The sequence below is a fragment of the Ovis aries genome, chromosome X (assembly GCF_016772045.2).
Source record: "Ovis aries strain OAR_USU_Benz2616 breed Rambouillet chromosome X, ARS-UI_Ramb_v3.0, whole genome shotgun sequence".
Classification (NCBI taxonomy): domain Eukaryota; kingdom Metazoa; phylum Chordata; class Mammalia; order Artiodactyla; family Bovidae; genus Ovis; species Ovis aries.
The window spans coordinates 108,317,516-108,345,415 of record NC_056080.1 but is presented as its reverse complement, the minus strand read 5'-3'; the positions used below and the strand labels follow the sequence as shown (position 1 = coordinate 108,345,415).

Here is a 27,900-nt window from a genome sequence, read left to right as displayed (position 1 = left end):
CAGTAACCTCTAGGCTGTGACAGGGCAACACCAAACAACCACCAGTCCCGCGGCTGGATGATCTACATCAGTGCTCACTTCCCGGTCAGTTCTGTTGGCGACCCAGAGATAGACTTTTGTGGTTGTTTTTGTAACAGCCACTACACAAGTTGTCTTCATGCACAAGTCAGTTTGTATGCTTTGATTCGATTGGCCAGAATATTTACCAGAAATGCCACTGAAATGAGAGGTGAAACCAGCCCAAATAGTCCAAACCTCTCTATGTGTGGGCAGTAAGGGTTTCCTACTTACTGGGAAATGGGATCTCCTGCATAGAACCCTAAATGGGGGAGTCTTACAACTGGCTTAAGAAATGCCTTTGTTTTCTTCACCTGTGAAATGAAGATGTCATACTAGAGAAAAGTCAGAATTATATACACATGTTTTATCAACCTCGTGGACTCACCCCGGGAAAATTAATCTAATAAATGGTATTTTGGTGCCTCCCCCGCTTAGAGTCTGAATAAAATATTATGAGTCATATCATACACTATGTGACTCTGGGATTTTCCATTTTTTAGAACACATTCTTTTTTTTTAATTTTTATTTTTACTTTATTTTACTTTACAATACTGTATTGGTTTTGCCATACATTGACATGAATCCGCCACGGATGTACATGAGTTCCCAATCCTAAACCCCCCTCCCACCTCCCACCCCATATCATCTCTCTGGATCATCCCCGTGCACCAGCCCCAAGCATCCTGTATCCTGTATTGAACATAGACTGGCGATTCGTTTCTTACATGATAGTATACATGTTTCAATGCCATTCTCCCAAATCATCCCACCCTCTCCCTCTCCCTCAGAGTCCAAAAGTCCGTTCTATACATCTGTGTCTCTTTTTGTGACTTTATTATTTTCTGCTTTCTATGATGACCCATCCTATTTTCTCCCCTCCATATGCACAGATAATGGAGAGAGAGTATAAAGTGTAATTTTCACCTCATATTCCAAATTGTTCTTAATACTGAGGTTAGTGGGCATAAAATATATGGGCACTCTTCCGTGTGAGTAGAGTGAAGTGTTATTTGTTGTTGTTGTTGTTCAGTCACTAAGTCATGTCCATCTCTTTGCCACCCCATGGATTGAAGCATGCCAGGCTTCCCTGTCCTTCACTATCTCCCGGAGCTTGCTCAAACTCATGTCCATTGAGTTGATGCTGCCATCCAACCATCTCATCCTCTATCATCCTCTTCTCCTCCTGCCCTCAATCTTCCCAGCATCAGGGTCTTTTCCAGTGAGTCAGCTCTTCACATCAGGTAGTCAAAGTATTAGAGCTTCAGTTTCAGCATCAGTCCTTTCAGTGAATATACAGGGTTGATTTCCTTTAGGACTGACTGGTTTGATCTCCTTACTGTCCAGGGGACTCTCAAGATTCTTCTCCAGCACCACAATTTAAAAGCATCAATTCTATTGTGCTCAGCCTTCTTTATGGTCCAACTCAAATTTGTACACGACTACTAGAAAAACCATAGCTTTGACTATATGGACCTTTATTGGTAAAGTGATGTCTCTGCTTTTTAACATGCTGTCTAGGTTTGTCATAGCTTTTCCTCCAAGGAGCAAGTGTCTTTTACTTTCATGGCTGCAATCACCATCCACAGTGATTTTGGAGTCCAAAAAAATAAAGTCTGTCACTGTTTCCTTTTTTTCCCCATCTATTTGCCATGAAATGAGGGGACTGGATGCCATGATCTTAGTTTGTTTTTTTTTTAATGAGTTTTAAGCTAGCTTTTTCACTCTCCTCTTTCATCCTCATCAAGAGGCTTTTTAATTCCTCTTTGCTTTCTGCCGTTATTGCGGTATCATCTACATATCTGAGCTTGTTGATATTTCTCCTGGAAATCTTGATTTCAGCTTGTGATTCATCTAACATTTCATATTATGTACTCTGCATGTGAGCTAAGTAAACAGGGCAACTATATACAGCCTTCCCCAATTTTGAACCAGTCCGCTGTTCCATGTCCGGTTCTAACTGTTGTTCCTTGACCATGTACAGGTTTCTCAGTAGACAGGTAAGGTGGTCTGATACTCCTATCTCTTTAAGAGTTTTCCACAGTTTGTTGTAACCCACACAGTCAAAGGCTTTCTCATAGTTGATGAAGCAGAAGTAGATGCTTTTCTGGAATTCCCTTGCTTTCTCTATGATCCAGTGAATGTTGGCAATTTGATCTCTGGATCAATCTCTGGATTGCCTTTTCTAAACCCAGCTTGTACATCGGGAAGTTCAGGTTCACATGCTACTGAAGCCTGCCTTGAAGGATTTTTGCCATTACCTTGCTGGCATGTGTATGCATGCATGCTAAGTTGTTTCAGTCATGTCTGACTCTTTGCAACCTTATGGATTGTAGCCCACCAAGCTGTTCTGTCCATTGGATTCTCCAGGCAAGAAAACTGGAGTGGGTTACCATGCCCTCCTCCAGGGGATCTTCCCAACCCAGGGATCAAACATGCATCCCTTACATCTCCTGCATTGGCATTACCACTAGCCCCACCTGGGAAGCCCTGCTAGTGTGTGAAATGAGTGCAATTGTGTGGTAGTTTGAACATTCTTTGGCATTGCCCTTCTCTGGGATTGGAATGAAATCTGACCTTTTCCAGTCCTGTGGCCACTGCTGAGTTTTCCAAATTTGCTGGCATGTTGAGTGCAGCAGTTTAACTGCATCATCTTTTACGATTTTAAATAGCTCAGCTCGAATTCCACCACCTCCACTAGTTGTGTTTGTAGCAACACTTCCTAAGGCCCACTTGACTTTGCACTCTAGGATGTCTGGCTCTAGGTGAATGATCATACCATCATGGTTATCTGGGTCATTAAGACCTTTTTTGTAAGTTTTTTTGTGTATTATTGCCACCTCTTCCTAATCTCTTCTGCTTGCATTAGATCCTTGCCATTTCTGAAGTGTTATTTAGTTAATACTATTTCTAATTGACCAATTTCCCATCCGGTGGTAGAGTTGAGCAGATTTGTGGAATGGCTTATAACGGCAGCAAATTCAGGGCCCTCTCATTAGTGACTTCAAGGGTTCTTCCTGAGGTTCTGGGACTGGAGACTGGCTAGGTGGTGTTACTGTACATGTCCCTAGAAAATTCTAACACCAATAATGATCCTTTACATATGTTTAAAGTGAAGTAAAGTCGCTCAGTCATGTCCGACTCTTTTCGACCCCATGGATGGTAGCCCACAGAATTTTCCAGGCAAGAGTACTGGAGTGTGTTGCCATTTCCTACAATTAACAAAATGTTTTCGTAGTCAGGGTTTTGTTTGATCATCACAACCAGCAATGATTGGCTATTCCCAATCTACAGATGAGGAGACTAAGGCCCAGAGACGTTAAGTGATTTGCTCAGAGTCACATAGCTATTATGGATCAGAGCCAGCACTAAAATGCAAGTCTTCACCTAGTGCAGCATTCTTTCCACTCCATCATGTTGTACTGCCTTGTTCCTTAAAATAATTAATCTATAAATCATTGCCCCACTCAGTGGAGCCATCTTGGCAGGGCCTGACTCTTCATTTCAATGCTGACAAAAAGAGACAAATAATCGACTCTAATGTACTGGCAAGTGAGGGTGGGCAGGAAAAGTATGAAGGAAGCTAGAGGAAGGAGGCTGTTTAACTCAACCATCCTTACCTACTCTCCCCATCCTTAGGCACTCTTGCCTATATCACTGCCTCAGTTTCCCCAGATTAGGCATAGCCAATTTAATGGAATGAATATGTTCCCCAAAGGCCAGTGTGGATCTAGTCCAGACCTTCTAGTGGAAAGGAAAAAAATCAGAAAATGATAGACTTCCTTTGAAGATAAAGCAAAAAGAGTCACTTTTCTCCAATGACTGGTGACTTTTTTTTTTTTTCCACACACAAACTCAGGGTCCTCTTCAAGGTGAGGAAACAAACTGCTGGGGAACATGAGATCCTGCTTTGGCACCAGCTGCATTAAGTGAAATAAATCACATTAACATCCTAAAATTTCACTTATTTAAAAAATCCACTTCCTCCCCCCACCCACACCAAACCTGAGTTGTGTTTGAATCATCTTCCTTGCAATGTACTTTCCCCTCCAGTCTATGTATATCCTCATCTGCTGCATTCATCTGTCCCCATAAATACCTTTCCCTGGACCATCAAGAAATTCAACATTCACCGAAAGCAAACTGGTTTAGAAACTACATCCAGATTGCACCTTGCTGTGTCCATGAATCGTAATGCTGTTTAGATGAGACTTATCCCAGCACTGGACCTCAGAGCTCTTTATAAGATTTCTCAGACTGAGATGTGAGGTGACAGCAAAGCTCCAAAACTGCTGCACCCTTTATTAAAAAGAAAAAAAATCCAAGAAGCTTAGCACTTCAAACTGAAGTCATCAAATCAAGTAAGATGATTATGTGTTTACAAGCAAAATGAAGTGAAGACTCGTCTAAAAACTCTCACAATTGATTGTTTTTCTCTCCATTCAAAGATAACTAAGAACAGGGTAGAGTGGTTTTAAAATGCAACATGTGACTAGTCCTACGTGAGCTGAGCTCTGAAAGGCAGAACAAGCCTGGGTGAAACACAAGGTCCCAGGCTGACAAATGATGGGAAATGTGGGAGGCCTGTTCCCTCTAGCATCTCCCTCCTTTCTCAGAAAACATGTTTACTTCATGCTGTTTTGACTTCCTTCTCCCCAGGTTTGCTGGAGGGATTCATTTTGTAAAAAGTTAGGTAAGAAGCCTGCTTACAGATAGATTTGTCTGTTTTTAAAATATATCTGTGGTTCTCCATCCGAGGTAACAGTGTATTTACCCATAAGGAGTCATCTGGAGATTTCAGGCATCAAGGCTACTGAGCAGTGTTGGTGTTCAGGGTCATGGGGATCCTTGGGGCCTTCAAATCATAGAAACAACTATGTTTGTTAATCCTGGGACAACTTTGCTAAGATAACTAGGCAGAAAGCCTTATTTCACACACTATTTCATTTGTATATAAGTATTAGTTAATTGATATTAAAAATTTAAAATGCCTACTGTATGGTCACCCAGATGAATTCACCAACAGGAAAGTATTTCAGATGAATTCACCAACAGGAAAGTATTTAAACAAGAGCAAATTAATTTAGTGCACAAAGTATCCGGTTAAATGGTATGGCAGAAATCAGGTAAGAGGAATGAATAAGGTTTTAAAGAAGAACTGGTATGCCCATAATTTTGCACCACTTTTCCCATCTATAACATGAAGGATATGATCTATACAATCTCTATTATTAGTACTATTGTTACCACTAATCATAACAGCTAACATTCATTGAAATCTTATATGTATATTGCCATATAGTAACTTATTTAATACTCATAACATTTTATCAGACGTGTTCTCTTATTAGCATTCTCACTTTACAGATAGAGAAACTGAGGCACATAGAGGTCACACAGCTAGTAAGGGGTGACACAGGATTTGAACCTAGGCAGTCCAGCTCAATAGCCCATGTTGTAAGATTTCTTCTAGCACTAAGATTCTGTTGGCTGCCCAGGTAAAAAGGAAAAAAGAAAAATACAGGTTAAAAAAAGTTCCCAGTGGAGTAATGGAGGCTGATGTTAATGCTGCCTACGTGCCCTGTTCCTTTGTAGGCCACTCTGAAATAAAAGTAAGCCTAAGTGGGTTTTGATTGTCAGCACAGCAATATCAGTCAAAAATAAAGTCTTTAGAATTGTATTGATCAATATCTAAAAATCAAGTACTAATTACCTGTAAACCAGTGAGAATAAAGGAGCATGTCCCAATTTAAAAGCAGCTCTGAGTCCTGCATCCATTCTCACAGCTTCATGAAACTTCAATGCAGTATGTCTTCCAAACCACAAAGTGAATATTTGGCCCATCTGACTTATTCACCTTCAAACTTCTTCAGCAAAAATCTAACAGGTACCTCAGTTGTATTGTGAGTTGAAATGCTAGATAGCATCCTTGACAATTCAGCCTTCTCCTCCTTTCTTGTGAAAGAAAATCAGCTGCTCTGATTGTAGCTTAGAGTTTAGCACTGCGTGTGTATGTGCAAACGGGCATACCAGTTCTTCTTCAAAACCTTATTCATTCCTCTCACCTGATTTCTGCCATACCATTTAACTTGCACAGTTTTACACTAAATTAATTTGCTCTTGAGTAAATACTTTCCTGTTGGTGTGTGTGTGTGTGTTGGGTTAAACCATAGCAAGCTGCCCTTATCGTGACCAAAAAACACGCAAATACCAGAAGTTGCCTTATAGATCAACCTAATATAATCTTTAGGCTACTAATTGAATGAGTCTCAAATTGAAGGGGGTTGAAAGGACTGTCTCTTAAGCAATTAAAACACAGACTCCTCAGAAAGAGCAAGGGAAGGCTCTGAGGGGAGGCAGAGGACACCTTTCTTTGGCTCTTTGAATCTTTGGCCCGCGCCCACGTTTTGCAGGTACGTTGATTCCTGCTGGCAACACAGCCCGTGGCTCCCCAGGGCATATACTCTTTCCTCTCTGGTCCAAGTGGGAACAAAAAGCAAGCCTTTCTCCTTACTTCTCTTCAGCAAAGCTGAAAAAAAGCCTAAGGATAACCAAAGGATAAATTAAAACACAAATACATCCTTTCTTATGAAAAATTTTACCAAGTCCATCTTCCTTACCCCAATGTACAACTCATCAGTTGCCAAACTCAGATCTCTCGTTCAATGTGCAGCTTGTCCAAAGGGACCCTTTTTAACTTGGGGCTATTCTCAAACGTCAACCTTTGCTTTGCCCCTCTCTTTTCCAGGTCAGGGATTGCTATAGATTGTTTGGGGGAAGAGCTGAAATAAGGATTGATGGCCCACACTTGGGTCAAGGGCTATTACTGTCTTTCAGGCAAACAATAGCTTGTATGAACACATTGCCTTTCCAACCTTGCTCATGACCCCAGCAGTGAGAGGCGGTCAGCCTAGTTCTGCTTCCTGCCATAGAGGCTGGAGTCACATAAGCAGTCAAGAAGGAAGATCAAGGAGCTTACCTAAAAAACCCATTCTTTCCACAGTCTTCTCACAAGTTCCACAGGAGACTCGCCAGATGGAGGGCTGTGGCATCTTCAACTCTTTCATTCCCTTGCAGCTCTGAGCCAAATTTCACATTACCTTCCAAACCTGACTTTGAAACTGGTGTTTCAGCAACATCTGAATATCACAGTGCATTATCCAGAAACAAAGAAGCGTGGTAGCACAAGTCTTGACAGGCAGAGAAAGAACATTAGGCAGACTTTTCCTCTGCTCACTTTGTAGTGGATTTTTAACAGTGCTTCCTTGCTTGTGTTGCTGTAATGACTTTATTAAGAAATGTGTTCTTGAGTAGTAAACTTAATCTATCAGACAAATAAAACCACAAATTTAGTTGAACTGGAAATCACTTGTTACTTTGGCTCTTTAACTACCATTATAACATAAATTGTAACAGTTACAACCGTCTCTGGGAGTACATGGATATTTTACAGCTATTGTAAATGAACAGTGTTACAGTTAGAGATATGTGGCTATAAAACCACAGGAAAGGTAGTTGAAGAAGGAACACCTGGTTTTGTGTAGGTTTCCAAGCCCTGTGTATCAAAAGACAGGAAATATGTGCTTCTCTATCACCTTCTAGGTTATAACAGCAAGTTAGTTTGTATTTATGCTACAACATTGCACACATAGGCTACAGGTGATTAAACAGTCATGCTTCCCAATCTGTGGCTCTATTCCATGAATGAAACCTACCACTGCAGCTAACAAGACTTCCTCCCAAATAACTGGAGTATCTAATCACTAGTCTTCTGGAATTCATGGCATGGAACACTTGCTGTCCTTTTTTTTTTTCTGCAGCTCAAAACTAAGGGCAAATATCATTAGCCCCAGCTGGCTGATGAAGAAATTGAAACCAAAAAACATTGAAAATAGCAGACAATTCATAGAAGACATAGGTGTGGCTAATAGCCATTTAAAACGGTTCAATCTCATTGGTAATCAAATAGATGCAAATTTAAACCACAATAACATACCGTTTTCTCCACTCTCATATTGGGAAAAGCTTGCTAACAATGATAATACTCAGTGTTGGTTGCAATGCAGACATGAACTCCTCCACTGCTAGTTAATAAGAGCATACATTTGTAAACCTTTGTGCACTGTAAAGTAATATCTCAAGTTGCATCAGGAGTCTTTAACATGTTATCATTTGACCCAGTAATTTCCCTTATAGGGTTTTGTATTAAGGAAATAATTATTTACAAAAATTCTTAACAAATCATGAACATTGAAAGAAAAATGGACAACAAAAGCTAATTTCCAACAATAGGAGAAAGGATAGATAAATGTTTATCATGTTGATGTAACCATTAAAATCCACATATTCAGAATATCTAATAACATGAGGAATGATGGAGATAAAACATTAGCTGAAAAGTAGGATATAAAACAATTCTTGTATTCTTTAAGTATAAGATTGTATTTTTTAAAAGTGGGTATGAAATGCTGGAAATGATTAGCAGTGATTAGCAGTGATTCACGCTGGAGGATAAGATTACAGATAATTACTTTCTTTGTATATTTCTATACTTTCTAGTTTTTCTGCAATGGAAAAATATCACTTTTATAATTGGCGGGAGGTACTTAAAGAGGTTATTTTAAAAAGCAAACTGCAAAAAAGGAGCAAAGGAAGACCAGAGTCTGAAGTGAGAATGTTGGCTTTGCACTCATCCAGGCCACTAAGATAAAAATTCTACATCTCATGTAGATGTTGAATCCCCCCGCCCCCCGCCCCCCCACAAAAAAAAGAGCGAATAGATACAGAGAGAGAACAGATTGGTGGTGGCCAGAGGCAGGGGGTGAAGGGTGGGTGAAATGGGCGAAGGAGGTCAAAAGGGACAAAGTTTCAGTTAAAAGATATGAGCATGTAATGTTCAGCATGGTGACTATAGTTAATAATACTGTATTGTATATTTGACAGTTGCTAAGAGAATAGATCTTAAAAGTTCTCATCTCTGGAAAAAAAGTTTAACTACATGTGGTGACGGATGTCAACTAGATTTATCGTGGTGATTATTTTGAAATATACACCAATACTGAATCATACCATATACCTAAAACTAATATAATATTTTATGTCAGTTTTATCTCAGTTTTATTAATAGAAAAAAAATTAACATTTCTTAAAAACCTCTTTCTGTGTCAGGATTTTGAAATTGGACTTAAGACCCCTAGAAGTTTCATACTTGGATTTCAGAGCCCTCTTGAGATTTTGTTTAAAATGTTCATTGATGTGTTTATATGCATTTTTCTGGGGAAACAGTGTATAGCTTTCAGATAATTAAAGGAATCCTTGACCACAAAAATTTTAAGTGAATTATCATAAACTTTAGTTGAATAGCTAGTGAATTGGTTTAGTACGACTATGATTAATGTAGTCAAACCCTAATGTTGATTTTTTTTTCCCCTACCTCATTAACCAGATATTCAACACTCTGTCCTGGATCATGTTGACAGTTGCTGCAGTCACTTTGGAATCTGACACATGGGCCCATTTAGAAGCCTAACTGAGATGAGAAGAGTAATCATATCTAAAAATAACAGTTATTGAGACCTCCCTGGTGGTTAAGAAAGTTAAGACTTTGCGCTTCCACTGCAGGGAGTACACGTTTGATCCCTGGTTGAGGAACTAAGATCCCACATGCCCTGCGGTGCGGCAGAAGACAAATAAATATTTTTTAAAGTAATGAAAATAACAATTACTAATATTATTTTTATATATCACCAGTACCTGTAATATGTAATCTCATTTAATTCTTCGCACAGGTGTGTGATGTTAAGTGATAAACATTACTTCCATTTCACAGATGAAAACTAAGGCCCAAGTAGAAAAAAATGGTGCACAGACAAGCAGCTAATTCAGTCTCCTGACTCCTGGGTCACTGTTGTTTACATTTCTCAAAGTTTCTCCTTGTTTATTTGTAGGGGAGATGAATTTGCCACCCCAAAATATGCCTCTTTGCCATAAAGATTATTTTAGGCCAATGGAGGAGGCAACGACTTAAAGCTGCACAAGCTCATTGAATGGTGCCACCCTTGCAAGTACTGGGGGACCTACCAGCACCTCCCACAGTTACCTCCATGCAAATACTGCTGGCCTCCACGCAAACACTGCTGAGTGGGCTTTCATGTCTAGGAGACAGTCTGAGTTGCTCTGTGTTCCCCTGTGATAGATGCAAAGTATTATAAGAAAACTCCACGCCCAGAGGAATGAGGAAGCCAGACAAGGGAATCTCTGTATAAATTAGAGGGGACTCTCTATATTCCTTTTTTCTGGTTGCTACTTATGTAAATAATTCACCATTCTATGTTCTAGCCACTTCATCGGTAAAAGCAGGGGAGGAAGTCCCATTCCTCTGTAGGCGTCTGACTTACATAAAGTAAGATTACATAATCACTGAAAACTGGATCAGCACAGTTGAGACTTGAGTTGGGAAAAAACAGTCAACAACCATATGCTGAGAATCTAGCACATCCCAGTAGTTAAGACATGGTCCCAGCCTTCCAAGGTTGTAGAGTCTCCCAGGAGAATAAAGACAGGTTGTCATCCAAGGAGAAGCCATGCAGATTCAAAGGCAAGAGAGACCCCATTGCTGGAGAAATAGAAACAGCTTTGGGATTGTGGATGCCCTTGATGAGGGGAACTAAGGCAGTGCTTCAAATGTACTTCCTATCTCTTTTTTGTAGGCCCATAACAGAAACCTACTCTCCATCGATTTTGATCATATGACTCGCACAGGCAAGATCTATGATGACCATCGGAAATTCACCCTTCGAATTCTTTATGACCAGACTGGACGACCTGTTCTGTGGTCTCCTGTAAGCAGATATAATGAAGTGAACATCACATATTCCCCTTCGGGATTGGTGACATTTATTCAAAGAGGGACATGGAATGAAAAAATGGAATATGACCAGAGTGGAAAAATAATTTCAAGAACTTGGGCTGATGGGAAAATTTGGAGCTATACCTACTTAGAAAAGGTAAGTGTGTAGGGAAAATAAACTAGTTCTGAGTTTCTGAATGAGAACATTGAAAGCGGCACTGATTACCTGCCTTGCTGAGGACCTGTGGGAGTGAAGTCTGTATTCTGGCTGTTCTGTTCCATAAAAGTAGCAACAACAACAAATTATACCTACAAGGATAAGCTGTTTTTCAGCCGAAAACTTTCCCCAGCCCCACACTCTGCCAGGTACTCTTTCAAACTGAAGTCAGGATAATGGCTTAGCTTTCTCCTCATTTGAGCATATTTGTTCATGCTCCTGAAAATGCATCTTTATTACTATGAAAGCTCACACTGAAGTAAAATAGGTAGAAAATTATAAAATTGCGTGTTAATGTATCTCAGCTCTGGAAAAGAGGCTCTTACACAGAGGATAAGGAATTCTAATTTTGTTAGGATAGTCAGTGACGGTTTAATGGTATACATTGGAGGACATATTTTTCCAAGTAATGGGTCTGAGGAAATGGTAGCAGTGGGGCTTCCTTGTTGTTAATAGTCCTTTGGACACAATGAGTCTCCAGTAGCATCTGTAATGGGAGCCCCTGGCCTCTGTCTGCTGGGAATGGGCAAGGATTTTAATCCCACCCCCTGGATCCATCTGTCAAACATCAGCCTCACACAGCAAAATGGTTTCTAGCCAGACCAGTAGCAGAAGACAATAAGAGAAATTGATCTCTGTCTGCCATCTCAATTTCTGACATCCTAAGATGCTGTCTCTTTTCCCCTAAATCTATCCTTTCAACTCAGTTCATTAGTCCTGAATTAATTTCTGGGAAAACTGAAAAACGTTTTCCCCTGAGGTTTCAAGGGGAGTCAGTATGGATTAACCCCTAGAAGCTCTTAGAAAAGTCATGGGTGCCCATAACTCACGTGGTGAAATTTCACTGTTTGCACCAAATAATGCTAAGCCTTTCTGATATATCCCTGAAAGCTTTTTTTAAAGTGTGCCAGGGGTTGTGTGTGATTATAAAACCATTGTACTGTTTCCCAGAGTCAGTCACTGGGAAACTTGCCAAATTAGAAATGTCTAGGAGATAAAGCAGAACTCCACTTGGGAGCCAGAGTAAAAGACTGAGTCCTTTGCTGTCTGTACCCCCTGTCCTTTTCTGCTGAAGAAATCGATGAAATCTCTAATCCGCACTCTACACTGGGAACATCTGAATCTTATAGAGTGCATGTTTTCTCTTTTCAATTTTGGTAACAAGAATGATTGGCAAAATCATACGACTAATGTCCACAAAGTGTTAAACTTACTACAAAATTAACTGAATCCAAATATTGTTGTATGTTCACAGAGGCAAGGCATGTAAGATGACCTTATATGAAAAAAAGAAAAAGAAAAAGGTGCCACTGATCACTAGCAGAATATAGGCTGATTAGTTTTTTCAAGAATGAGGATTTGTTTGCTCTGATCCTCCCAGAGGTCTACATGTGACTAGTGAAGGAGCTGACATGCCTTAGGAGTATGCACAGCTTTGAGGGACTTCCCTCGCAGTTCGGTGGTTAGGATGCCATGCTTTCGCTGCCAAGGCCCCAGGTTCAATCCCTGGTTGGGGAACTAAGATCCCACAGGAATATTTATAGGTTTGAACTCAGAGCCTTAACCTCATTAGCGCCGCAGTCTGGCTGCTGAGCTAACTGCCTATAGACAATTGCTTCTAGGTCTCATAAATCTTTCCCTTTAAACTGTCTATACAGTGACAGAAAAGCTTGTTGAAACTTAAAGTTCAGTTATTTAGCCTCTTCTCTGACATTAATGAAGAATTTTATTGTTTCCCTTTTCTGAATTAACTGATTACTTCATCACAGTTATTTCAGCAAAGAATCATGTGAAGCAAATTTCATATGAATTCTTCTTTTTTTTCACTTAAATTCTTTTGGCTGTAGAAACTTACTTGGCAATAATTCTTTAAAAACAAAACAAAGAAACTCTCTGAGACTGTCAGTGTCTGCAGTGGACAGAAATAAGACCTTATTGACACAGAGTAATGTATGGAGAAAAGCCCCAGCAACGCCCCAAACTCGTTTATTGACCAGTGAGCTGAGCCAAACCACTTGTGCCTTTCAGTTGACTTTTCTCCCTCTCTGAATCTTACATTTAATTTGTTCTCTGATTACCAGGTAGCCCCTTGACTTAAGCAATGCTATTATGCAAAACTCAGAGCCTACAAAACCCATAATTATGGAATGGTTCTTTACTTTCCAAAAATCATTTATCACGAGATTGATTTTATTAACATTATTACCAGTGATAATAATTCACTGCATAGAAGCAGCAATTAAATGAAATAACTTAATATAAAGCACCTGGCATATCTAGTCATTCAATAAAAGTTTCTTTCCATTTAAATTATGCATTCTAATATTTATTCTAGTATTTATTAAGTTGGAAAACTTAGTGCTAGCACCTACTGCTACTTGAAGGTGAATTAAAACAGGAAAGAACAGAAGGGTGGAAGGAAATGAAAGCATTTTTGAAATTGTGATTCTAGAAAGAAAAGGGAAAGAATATTCAATTTACCAAAATCCAATTTACAGGTACTCTTCCAGGGAGGTGATGAAGTTCTGCGCCTCCTGTGCTCTTTTCTAGTCCTCTCTTTATCGTGGCCTTTGCTAGAACATTCTTTCACTATGTCTGGGGCAGAGCAAGACTAAGAGGCTGGCTCTAGAACTATATTTTGAAGTAACAGTTCTCCAACTTTAAAAATATAAATCTCTTTTTATACCTCAAAATACTTCTCTTTGTACCTTTATACATTTGCTTGGCATCCCTATACCATGATATATTGAAAAAAGCAAACAGCAAATATTTTACCTCAGTGTGCAGAAATTTTGTAAAAATTATTTGACTTCCTCTAGAGTAAGTAAAAATTATGGGTATCATTTTCATGCACAATGGTTTATAGCCATTAGGAGAAAAATAATTATTTGGGTAATAGCTGTGGTTGCTTAAATGATCTCTTCTCTAATAAAAAAAATCAATTATTGTTTCTTAAATTTTCTCTATGTGGTCATTAATTCTCTGTCTTGATTCATGAGCCTTCCCTGAGTTAATTATATTTTGAAGACTTGTGGGGCTAAAATTTTGTATTTCAGGAAATGTAAATCTTTCCGTTTCCTAAAAACATTCTTAAGAACTTCATTTTAAATGCATTTAAATATATTTTATAATCATTTAATAAGATGCTTTAGTCTGATACATTTACACAAAATTGCCTCTTTGGGGCTGAAATTTTCAAAGGCTGCCTAGAGGGAGAGAATGCAGCCTTTGGCTTGTGCTTCCAGGTGGCCCCACACTGCCATCTGGTGGTCACTCAAATGCCTTACTTTTTCAAATTTCTGCCATCTCTCATTTCTGAAAGTTTTGGTCGCTCAGTCGTGTCCGACTCTTTGCGACCCCATGGACTGTAGCCCGCCAGGCTCCTCTGTCCATGGAATTCTCCAGTCAAGAATGCTGGAGTGGGTTGCCATGCCCTTCTCCAGGGGATCTTCCCGACTCAGGGAATCAAACCCCAGTCTCCCATATTACAGGCAGATTCTTTACTGTTTGAGCTACCTGGGAAGCCCATCTCTCATTTCCACTCCTGTTCAAATGAATATGAAGCCATGGTTTTAGTTTTCTTCTTTACAATGATCTCAGTCATTTCGGTTCTCACAATCAACTTTTTGGAAAATACAAAGTCTCCCGCTCTAGTGTTTGGACTAATAAGAAATGACCTTTTATTCTATAGCAGTGCTGGGGGCGTTGGATGAACTTAGAAGTATTGTTTTTGAACAAACTGATAACAATGCCTGTCCAAAGTGACAAAGTAGCCAAGTGAGAGCTAAATGCTATTCTGGCAACATAACGGTTACATTCACAAGATTTCTAATCACGTCATCCACATTCTTGGTCAGCACAGCATCAGCACCACCTAGGAACAGGGTCAGGCCGTGGTTTACTACAGCACGGAAGATGAGAGCAGGGAGAGAATGCAGTGGTGATGTGCTATAAATGTTTGGCAAGGCTGGTGCAGCAACTGGAAAAGGCAGGCTGGTACTGGATAATGTGTGCGAAGCATATGGCGACTGTCCCTGGCCCACCTCGCAGGTGACAGATGTCATTTGTTCATGGCAAATTGACAGAAGAGAGAGGAAAGGAGCTGAGAAATCTGGCTTTCAGCAAAGAGGTAATGCAGAGGCACTGCCTAGCAGTTTCACCCCAGGTTCTGTTGAGTTCTGCCTTGGTCAAGGACGGGGTGGTTCCTTCATGTCCTCGTGCCCAGGCAGGACTTCCACGTCTCCCACCTTCTGTTCAGCAGGGTTTCTGGAGTTGCAGAGTATCCGCAGGTAATGAGGTGACAGGGTTTCCACACTCGGCTCTGTATCTCCAGGCAGAGTACCTGGTGGAAGACCAAGAAAGGATAAGCCAATGAGCAAATAAGTGCTGACTTCACAGTATTGACATGTGATTTGAAATCAGTTCTCAGAAGAGCAGGGAGGACATGCAGTTTCAAGAAGCATGTTCAATATTAGAATATAATTTCATATTTAGAAGATTTAAATGTACCTTATATATGCTTCTGTAATTCATAAATATTTATGTAGTTTATATTTAGAAGATGAAATGATACCTATTGTTTTCATAATGAAACTTCAGAAAAGAAAGCTCAACTAAATCTTTTTGCTTAATAAGCCAATTCTCTAGAAAGTAAGGGTAAAATCTCCCTTGGGGAGATACATCAGAATTTCTAGGGGTGAGCAATTTTTATTAAAAGATGAAATTTAAATGCTTTTCAATTAAAAATAGGGTTTGAGTTCTCCTTCAAACAGTGTTCCTTTTATGACTATATTTAAAATTAGAATAAGATAAACCGATATCAATGAAACACCTGTTACATGCATGGCATTATACCTCAACAAATAACTTTCTGAAATACAGATCAGTTCGGGGGAGAGGGCTTGCATAACCAGAGAATTTTCCACTTTTAATGGCATGTTTCCCTAATATCATTTAAAACATGAATTGTAAATCTATGCAGTAGTCCCTCCTCGCCCTCAGGGGATACATTCCAAGACCCCTCCATGGATGCCTGAAAGTGGGAATAGTACAGAAGCCTATATATACTATGTTATTTCCTATACTATCAGGCAGGTAACTTATATAGCATGGATACACTGAACAAAGAGATGATTCACATCCTGGGAAGGACAGCATGAGATTTCATCATACTACTCAGAACAGCATGCATTTTAAAGCTTAGGAACTGTTTATTTCTGGAATTTTCCATTGAATATTTTCAGACAGCAGTTGACTGTGGGTGACTCAGAAAGCAAAACTGCCGATAAGGGGGGATTAGTGTAATGATAATATTTTATATACTACTTTTCAGAAAGACATCTGCTATATGGACTCAATAAGTAAGTTTTGGTGACTAATACTTAATATATGGCATGCCCTGCCCTCCGTGTCCCTCCCTCCAATTCATCTCCACATTGAAGCAATAGTAACCTTTCTCAGATACCAACTGGATTGTTTTTCCAGTGCCACAAGTGTCCTCTCCTTCCACTGAAACCATTTGCTTTCAGTGGTTCCCTTGTTGTCAACAGGTAAAAGTCCAAACTCCTTAGCATGGCTTAGAAAGCTCAGTGTGATCTAAACCCAGCCTACCTGACTGGCTTCATCACTTGCCATTTACCCATCCCTTCCAACACCCCCATGCTCTGGCCACGCCAAATGCCCCATGTTCTTTGAAAAAAACATGTTCTCTTTCTTATCTAGCCACTCACAATGTTCTGCTCTGTGTCAGGAGTACTCTCCCCATCCAGCCCACCCACCTCCCTGCCTTCATCTGGCCATGCCTAGTCACCCTTTAGGTCTCAACTGTAAATGTCACAGTCTCCAGGACACCTTTCTTGGCCTCTTAAGTCTAGGTTGCTGCTCTTCCTCCACCTCCCATAAGCACCCTTGAATTTCCTCTGTCATAACACATTTCACACTATATTGTAGTTGTTTGGTTATTTGTCTTTCTCCTCCATTAATCTGTAAATTCCATGAGGACAGACACATTATTGCCACTACTGTATACACTAGGGTCCACCACAGTGCCCAGCACACAGTAAGTGCTCGATAGCTTTGTACTGAAAGGATGAATAGGTATTTTCTTTAATCTCGTCAACTTTGGTGGTACTATTATGCTGTCCTACCTTTGTCTCGTTTCAGTCTGTGATGCTTCTCTTACATAGCCAGCGGCGTTATATCTTTGAGTACGACCAATCGGATTGTCTGCTCTCAGTCACCATGCCTAGTATGGTGCGCCACAGCTTACAAACCATGCTTTCGGTGGGCTACTACCGGAACATCTACACCCCACCAGACAGTAGCACTTCTTTTATCCAAGACTACAGTCGAGATGGCCGGCTACTGCAAACCCTGCATCTGGGGACAGGGCGCAGAGTTTTGTACAAGTACACCAAGCAAGCAAGGCTGTCCGAGATTCTCTATGATACCACCCAGGTCACATTAACGTATGAAGAGTCTTCTGGAGTGATTAAGACAATACATCTGATGCATGATGGCTTCATTTGCACAATCAGATACAGGCAAACAGGTTTGTGGTAAAAGGGTGGTGATGTATACAAGCACACTGGACTTAGGAAACTTTTACTGGCCACAGTCTGAGATAGAAGCATTAACTTACAGACATGCAATTCAACCAAATTTGAGTTATCAAATTATCTTCCACTGAAAATGAAAAGTATATGATAGATGGTGTGAAAGCCAATTCCTTAAAAAATACAGTGCATTTCTCTTTCTCTCTGCCCTCAAGAAAGTTGAACTCTAAGTACCTAGTCTAACTGAGTACCCATCCCTACTCACCACCAAGTTGTCCCAAAGATGCAAAGTCTCACTCAAAGTCCCAAAGATATCAGTCTCACTGAAACTAGTTCAAGCCTTGTGTAACCTATATAAGCCTCAGTTGATGGCAACAAGTCTTCAAAAGTAACCATTTTTTATTATATTTCATCCTGTGGGTTTATAAAATACCAAAATCCAGTTACTTGAATACTGGATTTGGTCAAAACCTGACCTTCTGACCTTGTAGCACCGGTTAAATGAACTGAAAGTATTTTTGTCAGTAACGATAAAAAGAGAGCATGTTTATAATATTAGTTTCATCACTTCAACTACTGGTTGGATAGTTGAGAATGGGTTATTACTTCTGAAGTTCCTATAATTAAATTACTCTATAATTATAATATGTAATATTTTAATTTTTTTTCATATTTGGTGACCACAGTGATGAAAATATATATCTATGAGATGAGATGTCCAGGCGTTAGATATCGAACATCAATCTCTAATATTTCATTTTGAATGTAAAAACATCAGTACTAAAAAAAAGAACACTAGAACTTTCTGATTGTTCAATATTGAGCCTCTCGCATTGTTCTCATGATTTTTATTTTGACCCCTTCAGGACCTCTTATTGGGCGCCAGATTTTCAGATTCAGTGAAGAAGGCCTGGTGAATGCTCGCTTTGACTACAGCTACAACAACTTTCGTGTCACCAGCATGCAAGCTGTGATCAATGAAACCCCTTTGCCCATAGATCTGTACCGATACGTCGATGTCTCTGGTCGAACAGAGCAGTTTGGAAAATTCAGTGTAATTAATTACGATTTAAATCAAGTCATAACTACTACCGTGATGAAGCACACCAAGATCTTCAGCGCCAATGGACAAGTCATTGAAGTCCAGTATGAAATCCTAAAGGCAATTGCCTACTGGATGACTATTCAATATGATAATATGGGCCGAATGGTAATATGTGATATCAGAGTAGGAGTAGATGCAAATATAACAAGATACTTCTATGAATATGATGCTGATGGGCAACTTCAAACTGTTTCTGTAAATGATAAAACCCAGTGGCGTTATAGTTATGATCTGAATGGAAACATCAACCTCTTGAGCCATGGGAATAGTGCTCGTCTTACTCCTCTCCGATATGACCTTCGAGATCGCATCACCAGACTTGGAGAAATTCAGTACAAGATGGATGAAGATGGCTTTCTGAGACAGAGGGGAAATGACGTATTTGAATATAATTCTAATGGTCTGCTGCAGAAAGCCTACAATAAGGCTTCTGGCTGGACTGTGCAGTATTACTATGATGGGCTTGGGCGACGTGTGGCCAGTAAGTCCAGCCCTGGACAGCACCTCCAGTTCTTTTATGCAGACCTTGCCAACCCCATAAGAGTTACTCATTTGTACAACCACACCAGCTCAGAGATTACATCCCTGTATTATGATCTCCAAGGTCACCTTATTGCCATGGAGCTAAGCAGTGGTGAAGAATATTACGTAGCCTGTGATAATACAGGCACCCCACTAGCCGTGTTCAGCAGTCGGGGTCAGGTGATCAAAGAGATACTGTACACGCCTTATGGAGATATCTATCATGACACTTATCCTGACTTTCAGGTCATCATTGGTTTTCATGGAGGACTCTATGACTTCCTTACTAAACTAGTGCACCTGGGGCAAAGGGATTATGATGTTATCGCTGGTCGATGGACGACGCCTAATCATCACATATGGAAACAGTTGAACCTCCTTCCTAAACCATTCAACCTCTACTCCTTTGAAAATAACTACCCTGTTGGCAAAATTCAGGATGTTGCCAAATATACCACAGGTATTTAAATGGCGTAATGCTTTATGCTAAAGTAAAGAGAAAACGCTCCATGGTGTTTATCACGTAATCTCAATGCCTTTGTAAAGATGCTTCCTCTTCCTGCCAGCTAGCCCACAAGTTATTGTGCAGTCAATCTTTTCCTTAGTCTTCTAGAGTGAACAGAACTGTACACGTTGGTGTAAAACATGATACTTTTGCATCCTAGTGCATTTTCTTCTTTCCTTTTAAGCTTTCTGTTCATAGTTTTCACTCTAAAAGCTTCTACAAATAATTTCACAGAAGAAAAATCAGGATTGTGTTGCATCAAATAAATCTAATACCAGAGTCTGTGTGGCCTTAATACCACTACCACATTAAGAATTTCCACACAGTAAACTGAGCCAATCTCTATGATTATCCATGACTCAAAATGTTTCCCCAGAGAAAGGATCAGATGTTTTAGAGTGAATGATATAAAGGAGAGCTTATCCCTAACTTACCATTGGCTAAACATATCAAAGGCAGGAAAGGCATCTTTCAAGCTTTCCACAAAAGTTGTAAAGTATGGGCTTTAAAATTATTTTTTTCTTTTAAATTTTGTGTCTCACAGATATTGGAAGTTGGTTGGAGCTATTTGGTTTCCAGTTACACAATGTACTACCTGGATTTCCCAAACCAGAATTAGAAAATTTGGAATTAACTTACGAGCTTCTACAGCTTCAGACAAAAACTCAAGAGTGGGATCCTGGAAAGGTTAGTAAATGTTTTACCATCCCTATTTAGCTGAAAAAAACAGAAGGGCATCCAACACCATGAAATAGTATTAACATATATGTGCTTACTTCTGTTTGAGTCTTCATGACTATCCACTTAAATGTCCATGATTAACGAGGAGGTAGGATAAAAGCTTCCATGAGGGAAAGACCAGAGAATCGGACCTTTGGGAAAAGAAAAGACCAACGTGTGACTTGATGACTGCTGCAGTTGACTGACAAGAGGAAAGTGGAACTGAACTTTCATGATTCTAAAATGGGTAGCTATGAATTCTATATAGAGAACATTATTCTCTGAGAGACATAAAACATCAGATCTCCAACTGAAAAATAAATCAGAGCATAGTGCATTAGAAGCATGGGAATCACAAATTATTCTGATAAATGGGACTTACCTGATGATCCGGTGGTTAAGACTCAGAGCTTGCATTTCAGGAGGCACAGGCTCATTTCCTGGTCAGAGAACTAGGATCCCGCATGCCACACAGTGCAGTCAAAAAAATTTTTCTAGTAAAGAAAAAGTATGTAAGAGCAATGAAGTAAAATAATATTAGAAACTCTCTGGAAAAATAGGAATACCAAAACATTCAAAGTTCAGCAGGAAATTCCATCACTTAATGAGATACAAAGTGAAAGCAAGAAGGAACTTTTTCTTTCAGGTGAAAGAAAGAGGAATATCTGTGTCTGCAAATATATATATATATATATATACACATATATGTGGCTTTAACAAAATAAAACTGAAATTTGGGTGGGAGGGCTTAAAATTCAAGTATTAAAAAAATTATAAGTGAAAGGCAATTCTAAGTAGGCACTAGAGGCTTATCCCTTTTTGTAAATACATATAACATGTAAATGCTTTTTGTAATTAAAAGTCTTGCAAAAAGTTCAGCAAAATTTTAGAAACTTCTGATGCTTTTAAATGGACACCTGGAGGTTCATTATTCTCGTTTATTTCTTAATATGTTTGAAATCTGCCATAGTAAAAAGACGTTTTTTAGTTATTTATGTTGATTTTTGGCCACTCTGGGTCTTTGTTGTTGCTCAAAGTCTTCCTCTAGTTGCAGTGAGCAGAGGCTACTCTTCATTTGAGTTAGGCAGGCTTCTCGTTGCAGGGTCTTCTCTTGCTGTGGAGCACAGACACCACAGCGCATGGGACCAGGGATCAAACCTGTGTTCCCTGCATTGGCAGGTATATTCTTAAGGATTGGACCACCGGGAAAGTCCCAAAAGTGATTTTCTTTTTTTTAATCCACATAAAAAGACCCATGAACTTGCTGACTTGCCCTTGTTATTTATAAGATCATGAGCTACTTGAAAGTAAGAATGATGCCTTATACCATCTCTTTATACCTCACTGTGGCTAATACATTACTCTACATCCAGTAATAAACAGCTAGATAGTATCTGTTGAATTGGAAAAAGTAAAGTGTCTTTGTTTGAGGGGAGCTTCCCAGGTGGCACTTGTGGTAAAGCACCCACCTGCCAATACAGGAGATATAAGAGACATGGGTTTGATCCCTAGGTTGGGAAGATCCCCTGGAGGAAGGCATGGCAACCCACTCCAGTATTCTTGCCTGAAGAATCCCATGGACAGAGGAGCTATGGGCTATGGTCCGTAGGGTCACAAAGGGTCAGACATGACTGAAACGACTCAGCACGCACACAGACCCACTTAAGTGCCTTCTAGCTCTCGGATTCTATGGTATCAAATATGAACATATTTGCTTATGCTTAACCCTTAACTCACCAAGATATCAAGAAATATATGCCAGGTAATCAAATCTGTTAGTCTTTTCCTTTCCAAAACTCGGGTGAAGATTCCAAATTAGGCTTGTTTTTAAATCACAAACCAGCAAATTAAGGAGAGGGGGAAGCAACCTGGCAAACCTTTGCTTTCTGCAATCACCAAGCATATGACAAGTGGCTAATCCTCTGCTACACTTGCTCTGTGCTTTCTTCTTTCCTAGACCATCCTGGGTATTCAATGTGAGCTCCAGAAACAGCTCAGGAATTTCATTTCCTTGGACCAACTTCCTATGACTCCCCCATATGGTGATGGACGGTGCCTTGAAGGAGGGAAGCAACCAAGGTTTGCCGCTGTCCCTTCTGTTTTCGGCAAAGGTATAAAATTTGCCATCAAGGATGGCATCGTAACAGCCGATATTATAGGAGTAGCCAATGAAGATAGCAGGCGGCTAGCTGCCATTCTCAACAATGCTCATTACCTGGAAAACCTACATTTTACCATAGAGGGGAGGGACACACACTACTTCATTAAGCTCGGGTCTCTGGAGGAAGACCTGGTGCTCATTGGTAACACTGGGGGGAGGCGCATTCTGGAGAACGGTGTCAATGTCACCGTGTCCCAGATGACTTCCGTGTTGAATGGGAGGACTAGACGGTTTGCAGATATTCAGCTCCAGCATGGGGCTCTGTGCTTCAACATCCGGTATGGGACGACTGTGGAAGAGGAGAAGAACCACGTGTTGGAGATCGCCAGACAGCGTGCCGTGGCCCAGGCCTGGACTAAGGAACAAAGAAGGCTGCAAGAAGGGGAAGAGGGGATCCGGGCATGGACAGAGGGGGAGAAACAGCAGCTGCTGAGTACCGGGAGAGTGCAAGGTTATGATGGGTATTTTGTTTTGTCTGTTGAGCAGTATTTAGAACTTTCTGACAGTGCCAATAATATTCACTTTATGAGACAGAGCGAAATAGGCAGGAGGTAACAAAAAAAACTCTGCCTTTGCGTCACCAAAGACTGCCTGTTTTTAAAACATACAATGGTTTATTGTATTGGTTTTCTAGATCAGAACTCTGTATATGTAAATATGGAGGAAAAACATATCCAACTGCCTTTCAATGTGACAGAAGATGGTATTTTAATATTGTTTGTTTAAACTCTTTAAGAAATGACAGATTTTTAGTTCTTGTGTGGCAGTATTCAAAATAACACAAGTAGAACTCAAACAACTAAAAAAAAAAGTTTTCAGCAAGCACCACTTTCAATTTGTTGAGCCATGCATATGTTCAAATATAAAGTAAGAACCCGAGGTTCTCTGTTGTGACACAAGGTTATATACTCAGCTGTTGGCAGAACTTGCGGGCTGTTTGAAAAGTGGTGCAATAGGATCTGAGCCGTGTGTTTCGAAAGACTACCAGCTCTTTCACGTGTTCCAGATCTGTTACAGGAAACTTCGAAAGAAGTGTAAAATGTCCTCGGCCACCATCTCCTAGAATCAGAACCCATTTACCCTTCCTCCCTGATGATTCCTCCTTGCTTGTTGAAATAAATGCCATGTTGTTGTGCTGTGTTTTGGCGTGTGGTGGCTGGGTTCTGTCTACCACACTTCCCTGTGGGTGTGGTCACCAAACCCAATTGCCACTATCTGCTCGTGTATACATGATACCAAGGCAGCTGGCCAATGAAACTCCTCCCACCCAACCTGTTTTGACTGTATTTTGTACTCAGTTGTCCAGCTGTATTGGTGTCATGTAAACATAGCTTTTATTAACCCAAGTAGGAATTTCTCATTTATATATAGGGTGTGTTTTGGTCATAGTTTCACATTCGTGATTCAGTATTTATACACTAATCCAATGGTTTTGTGCACATGAAAGGTAATTTACTACCAAGTGTGATTCTGATAGAAAAAAAAAAAAGCCTTTCACAGACATACATGCCTGTGATGTCGATACATTACACTCACTACTACTGCAGAAATTCATAAGAGCCAAAACCTTAAAAAAAAAATAGACATAATACTAAGGTGAAAGGAAAGTACCAATGGGAAGACCAAACTAAACATCACGAAAGTTGCTGCCACGTTGTTTACCCCACTTAGATTTATCTTTCAAATGTACAATTCTGTATTGAACATCTCCCAGCCATAGTCAGGAAATTTAACTGAGCCCTTTCCAACCTAACACATTTCCACTAATTATGGAGAGGCAGACTATTTTTTACTAAGATAATTTATATGGATAGTTATTTTAGTTCTCTGTCTTTGCCCATTTATTTTTTCTTTAATCATCTCTCCTGCCTAGGAAAATAGCTGTTTTCCAGGAAGGGTTATTTTGTTCTGTGATCATTTAAACTTTAGAAAAAAAGATCAGGATTAGTGTTAATATCAGCTGCAGTTTCTCAATCTGTATGAATCCTGTCATCCAAGAAGCCCCTTGGTGAACTGGGAGATTTGTGCCCAGTGACAAAGAGTTTGTAAGCTGCTGTGCAATTGTGAGTTACCACAAATGAAAATACAGGACAGCACAATGTGGCCTGTGGAGAATTCCCCTGAGCCAGCTTCAGCACTTTTCATCACCGAGTCTGGACATTTGCTGTGTCTGAAGGAGAATTTGTGATGGAATGTCGCAGTTTGGATTCTTGCCAGCTACTACCTAAATGCAGTAGGGGGTCAGTGCCTTGCTTTGTGATGACAGTCTTTTTTGAAAATATGCAAAGTCAGAATCCAGGCTCACATTAAGGTTTTTAAAGAGTCTGTCTCCTAACTACACAAAGTAGAGTGAGAGAAAGGCAAGGACCCACAGACAGCAGGGGAGGGTGTTATCCAAACATTTCATTTTCAAAACCTTCAGGTTGGGATAACCACATTCTTACACACATATTCTGAGAGAGAGAGAATTCATGATGAACCCATCTCTCTTTTTAATTGGAAGTACACCAGCTCAAGAGATTACTAATCCAGACTACAACCATATTATTGGGGTTTTTTTCCCCTGAATCAGGCCTGTGTTAATGGTATAGTATTTATCAGGACAGGATTCTAAAATTACTCACAAACTTGTTGAAAATTTGAATACCTCCACACCAGCCTAAAAATGGACCTTAAGTTCCTGGAACCTCTGATGTTCTTTTAAATCAATGGAAAAATGATTTATGAACTGTATATAGAGTACATTCATAAATGTGATGATGTATTTTATCACTAATCCAAGATGTCAATATTAGAGTCTATTTTGCTTATATTTTAAGCAATTATACGTTTTTGCAATTCACTGATGATGTATCATTTTCAAACTGCTTTAAATATCCATTAGAAACAAGTATTTGAAGCTTTTACTTAATAGTAATTACCTTGAACTGTGTATTTCTAGTTTGTAATACATATTTATTTAGTTTGTGCCTTTGGTTTCTTAAAGTTATATTTGTATTTTATTCAGGAAATGCACTTTTTGTCACTTACAGCTGTGGTTCTAATACTGCCTTGAACCATTACTGTTCTCTTTACCACTTCCAAAGTTTTTTGGAGGAAAGAGGAAAAAACCCAAAAAGTTAGCACATTAATGAGTAGTAAATCTAAGAGAAACATTTGTCATTTCTTAATAAGAACGTGGAGATATTGAATACATCACTTCCTGTTCATCTGAATACAAAGAATGCCTTTACTGACTTGTAGTTCTGAAGTTTAATGAAAGAACAATTCGTTTGCATTTCCTGATGAAAGCAAAAGCATTTTAAAGAGAAATACATGAATTTCTCATACCCAGAAGACATGCAGCTGACACTACTACACAGCCACACAGCATTCAAGTCAGCTTGAGTGAGAGCACAGCAGTTGGGCTCTCCTATGAAGGCTATTCTGGGCTGGAGGCAGGGAATACTCCGTGATTGTTTCTTTTTCCTAGTTAGGCCCATTTTACTTGTTTGTTTTGTTTTGTTTTGACTCTTGCACTACAGTCTAGAGATCCAAAAGAGCTGAAAAGTTCATAGTTGAACAGACATTTAAATATATTTATTTTTAGTTGTCATTCTAATCATTACTGATTAGAAGCATGACTCCTGAAGGAAAGGGAAATAAAGCCCAATTCATACTAATTTTTAGTAAAACACTCACCATATAAATAGGCTTTATTGGGTTTAATTTTTAACCCAACAAAATAATGTATAAAATAAGTGTTCCTTTACTGTCAATTTATCTAGAAGATCTATAATATATAGACTATATATATAATATAATATATACAACATAGCCAAATATATGAAAACTTAATGTATAATTTGGAATTCACATGCTATGTAGAGCGGTATACAATTAAATTCTGATTTTCATAAGGTTTTTTTTTCATTACTGTTGACACAGTTTCAAGCATCCTATCATGTTGTTTCTACTACTTTTTTCTTCTTTTTCATTTTTTTGAAAAAAATTTTTTAACCAGACCAGGCCCCACTGTAATATCACCTAAGAGAGTCAAGACAGTTTTTGCATTTATAAAGATATGTTCCTGTAAGGGCAATTGTAATGGAGTTCAGTGGTAATGGAAGCAAAAGTACAGTAATCAAGTGTGGAAAGGAACTTTTGGAGAGACTGAAATGTATTATAGCTTCTGGAAAAAACTGAAGGCTACAGATTAGATGCAACATTCTTGTGTTCTTGGAGGAACTCACATACACGTAGCTGACCTGAGTAGTACTTCAGATCTCAGACTGCTCTTCCACAGCCTTCTGTAAGGTTCTTTATTCTGCAAAAAAAAAAAGAAAAAAAGAAAAAAAGCACACAAAAACCAACAACAAAAAAAAAAAAAAAGCAAAACAAAACAAAAAAAAACAGAAAACAACAAACAACAAAAAATAATTCAACCACAAAATAGTGACTGTTTCAGTGTGTCCTTCATGTGAAAGCTATTAAGGACCAAATATACTACTGTGTATAAGAAGAAATTACTTCCTAAACAGTAACTGAAAATAGTTAGAGTTAAACTTGCTGTGGATTTTGTCTTGGCAGTTGTCATCTTACATTATTTGTCAAAGGAAATGTGTTTGGCAGTTAAAAAAATCTTTCCTTAGATTTAGTGGTGGACTTTAACCTCTTAAATAAATGTTAGTATATCAGATTGTGTCCTTGAAAAATATTTTACTTGTATGATTCATGACAATGTCTAAATCTTTACTATTCTTCTGGCAAAAGCATCAGTAAGAGAGAAGGTGAAAAAGAGAAGTATAGCCTTTACGTCAGAAAAATATTCTTTTTAGCTGCTTACTTTCTCATGAGAAGTAAAGATGTTTACAGTGTATGCCAAGATTTTCAGTTTCTATATAACAACAGTTAGAGGTTCTAATCATACTGGAAATTGTGTTATAATGGCTTGAGCCATGTTGCTAGGAAACAATAGGTTCCAGTTTTGTATTCCTGCTCTCACTCCTGTGCTGAAAAGTGACTGGATACTGTACAGGTTCATGTTCTCTGGCTGCAGTTAAATGGTCTTTTGCATTTTGCTCTGGCTTTCAGGTCAGAAGCATGCATTTTTCTACAGAGCATCACAACAACATGCTGTAAATATTTAAAGTTAAACATTATGTGTTGATATTTGAAACAAAAAAGTACTTTGAATATTTCATTTTTAAAAAATAAAACGACAAATGAA

At 39.2% G+C, this 27,900-nt stretch overlaps 1 protein-coding gene and 1 long non-coding RNA gene across 2 annotated transcripts in view; one reads left to right on the top strand and one right to left on the bottom strand.

Moving 5' to 3' along the window:
- TENM1 (teneurin transmembrane protein 1) overlaps window positions 1-27,900 on the top strand; it is a 900,209-nt gene extending 872,309 nt beyond the window's left edge. Inside the window, exons 31-35 of the mRNA XM_027963346.3 lie at window positions 10,768-11,064; window positions 17,287-17,674; window positions 18,545-19,765; window positions 20,355-20,497; window positions 22,488-27,900. Of these exons, the coding sequence (XP_027819147.1) occupies window positions 10,768-11,064; window positions 17,287-17,674; window positions 18,545-19,765; window positions 20,355-20,497; window positions 22,488-23,246 (2,808 nt within the window). The 3' untranslated portion in view covers window positions 23,247-27,900. The remainder of the gene's footprint in view (window positions 1-10,767; window positions 11,065-17,286; window positions 17,675-18,544; window positions 19,766-20,354; window positions 20,498-22,487) is intronic.
- On the bottom strand, window positions 570-22,492 carry LOC121818357 (uncharacterized). The gene is made up of 3 exons (XR_006058400.2): window positions 20,913-22,492; window positions 20,587-20,682; window positions 570-15,466 (listed from the first exon to the last, which is right to left on the bottom strand). It is a non-coding gene; the product is annotated as an uncharacterized LOC121818357 (long non-coding RNA).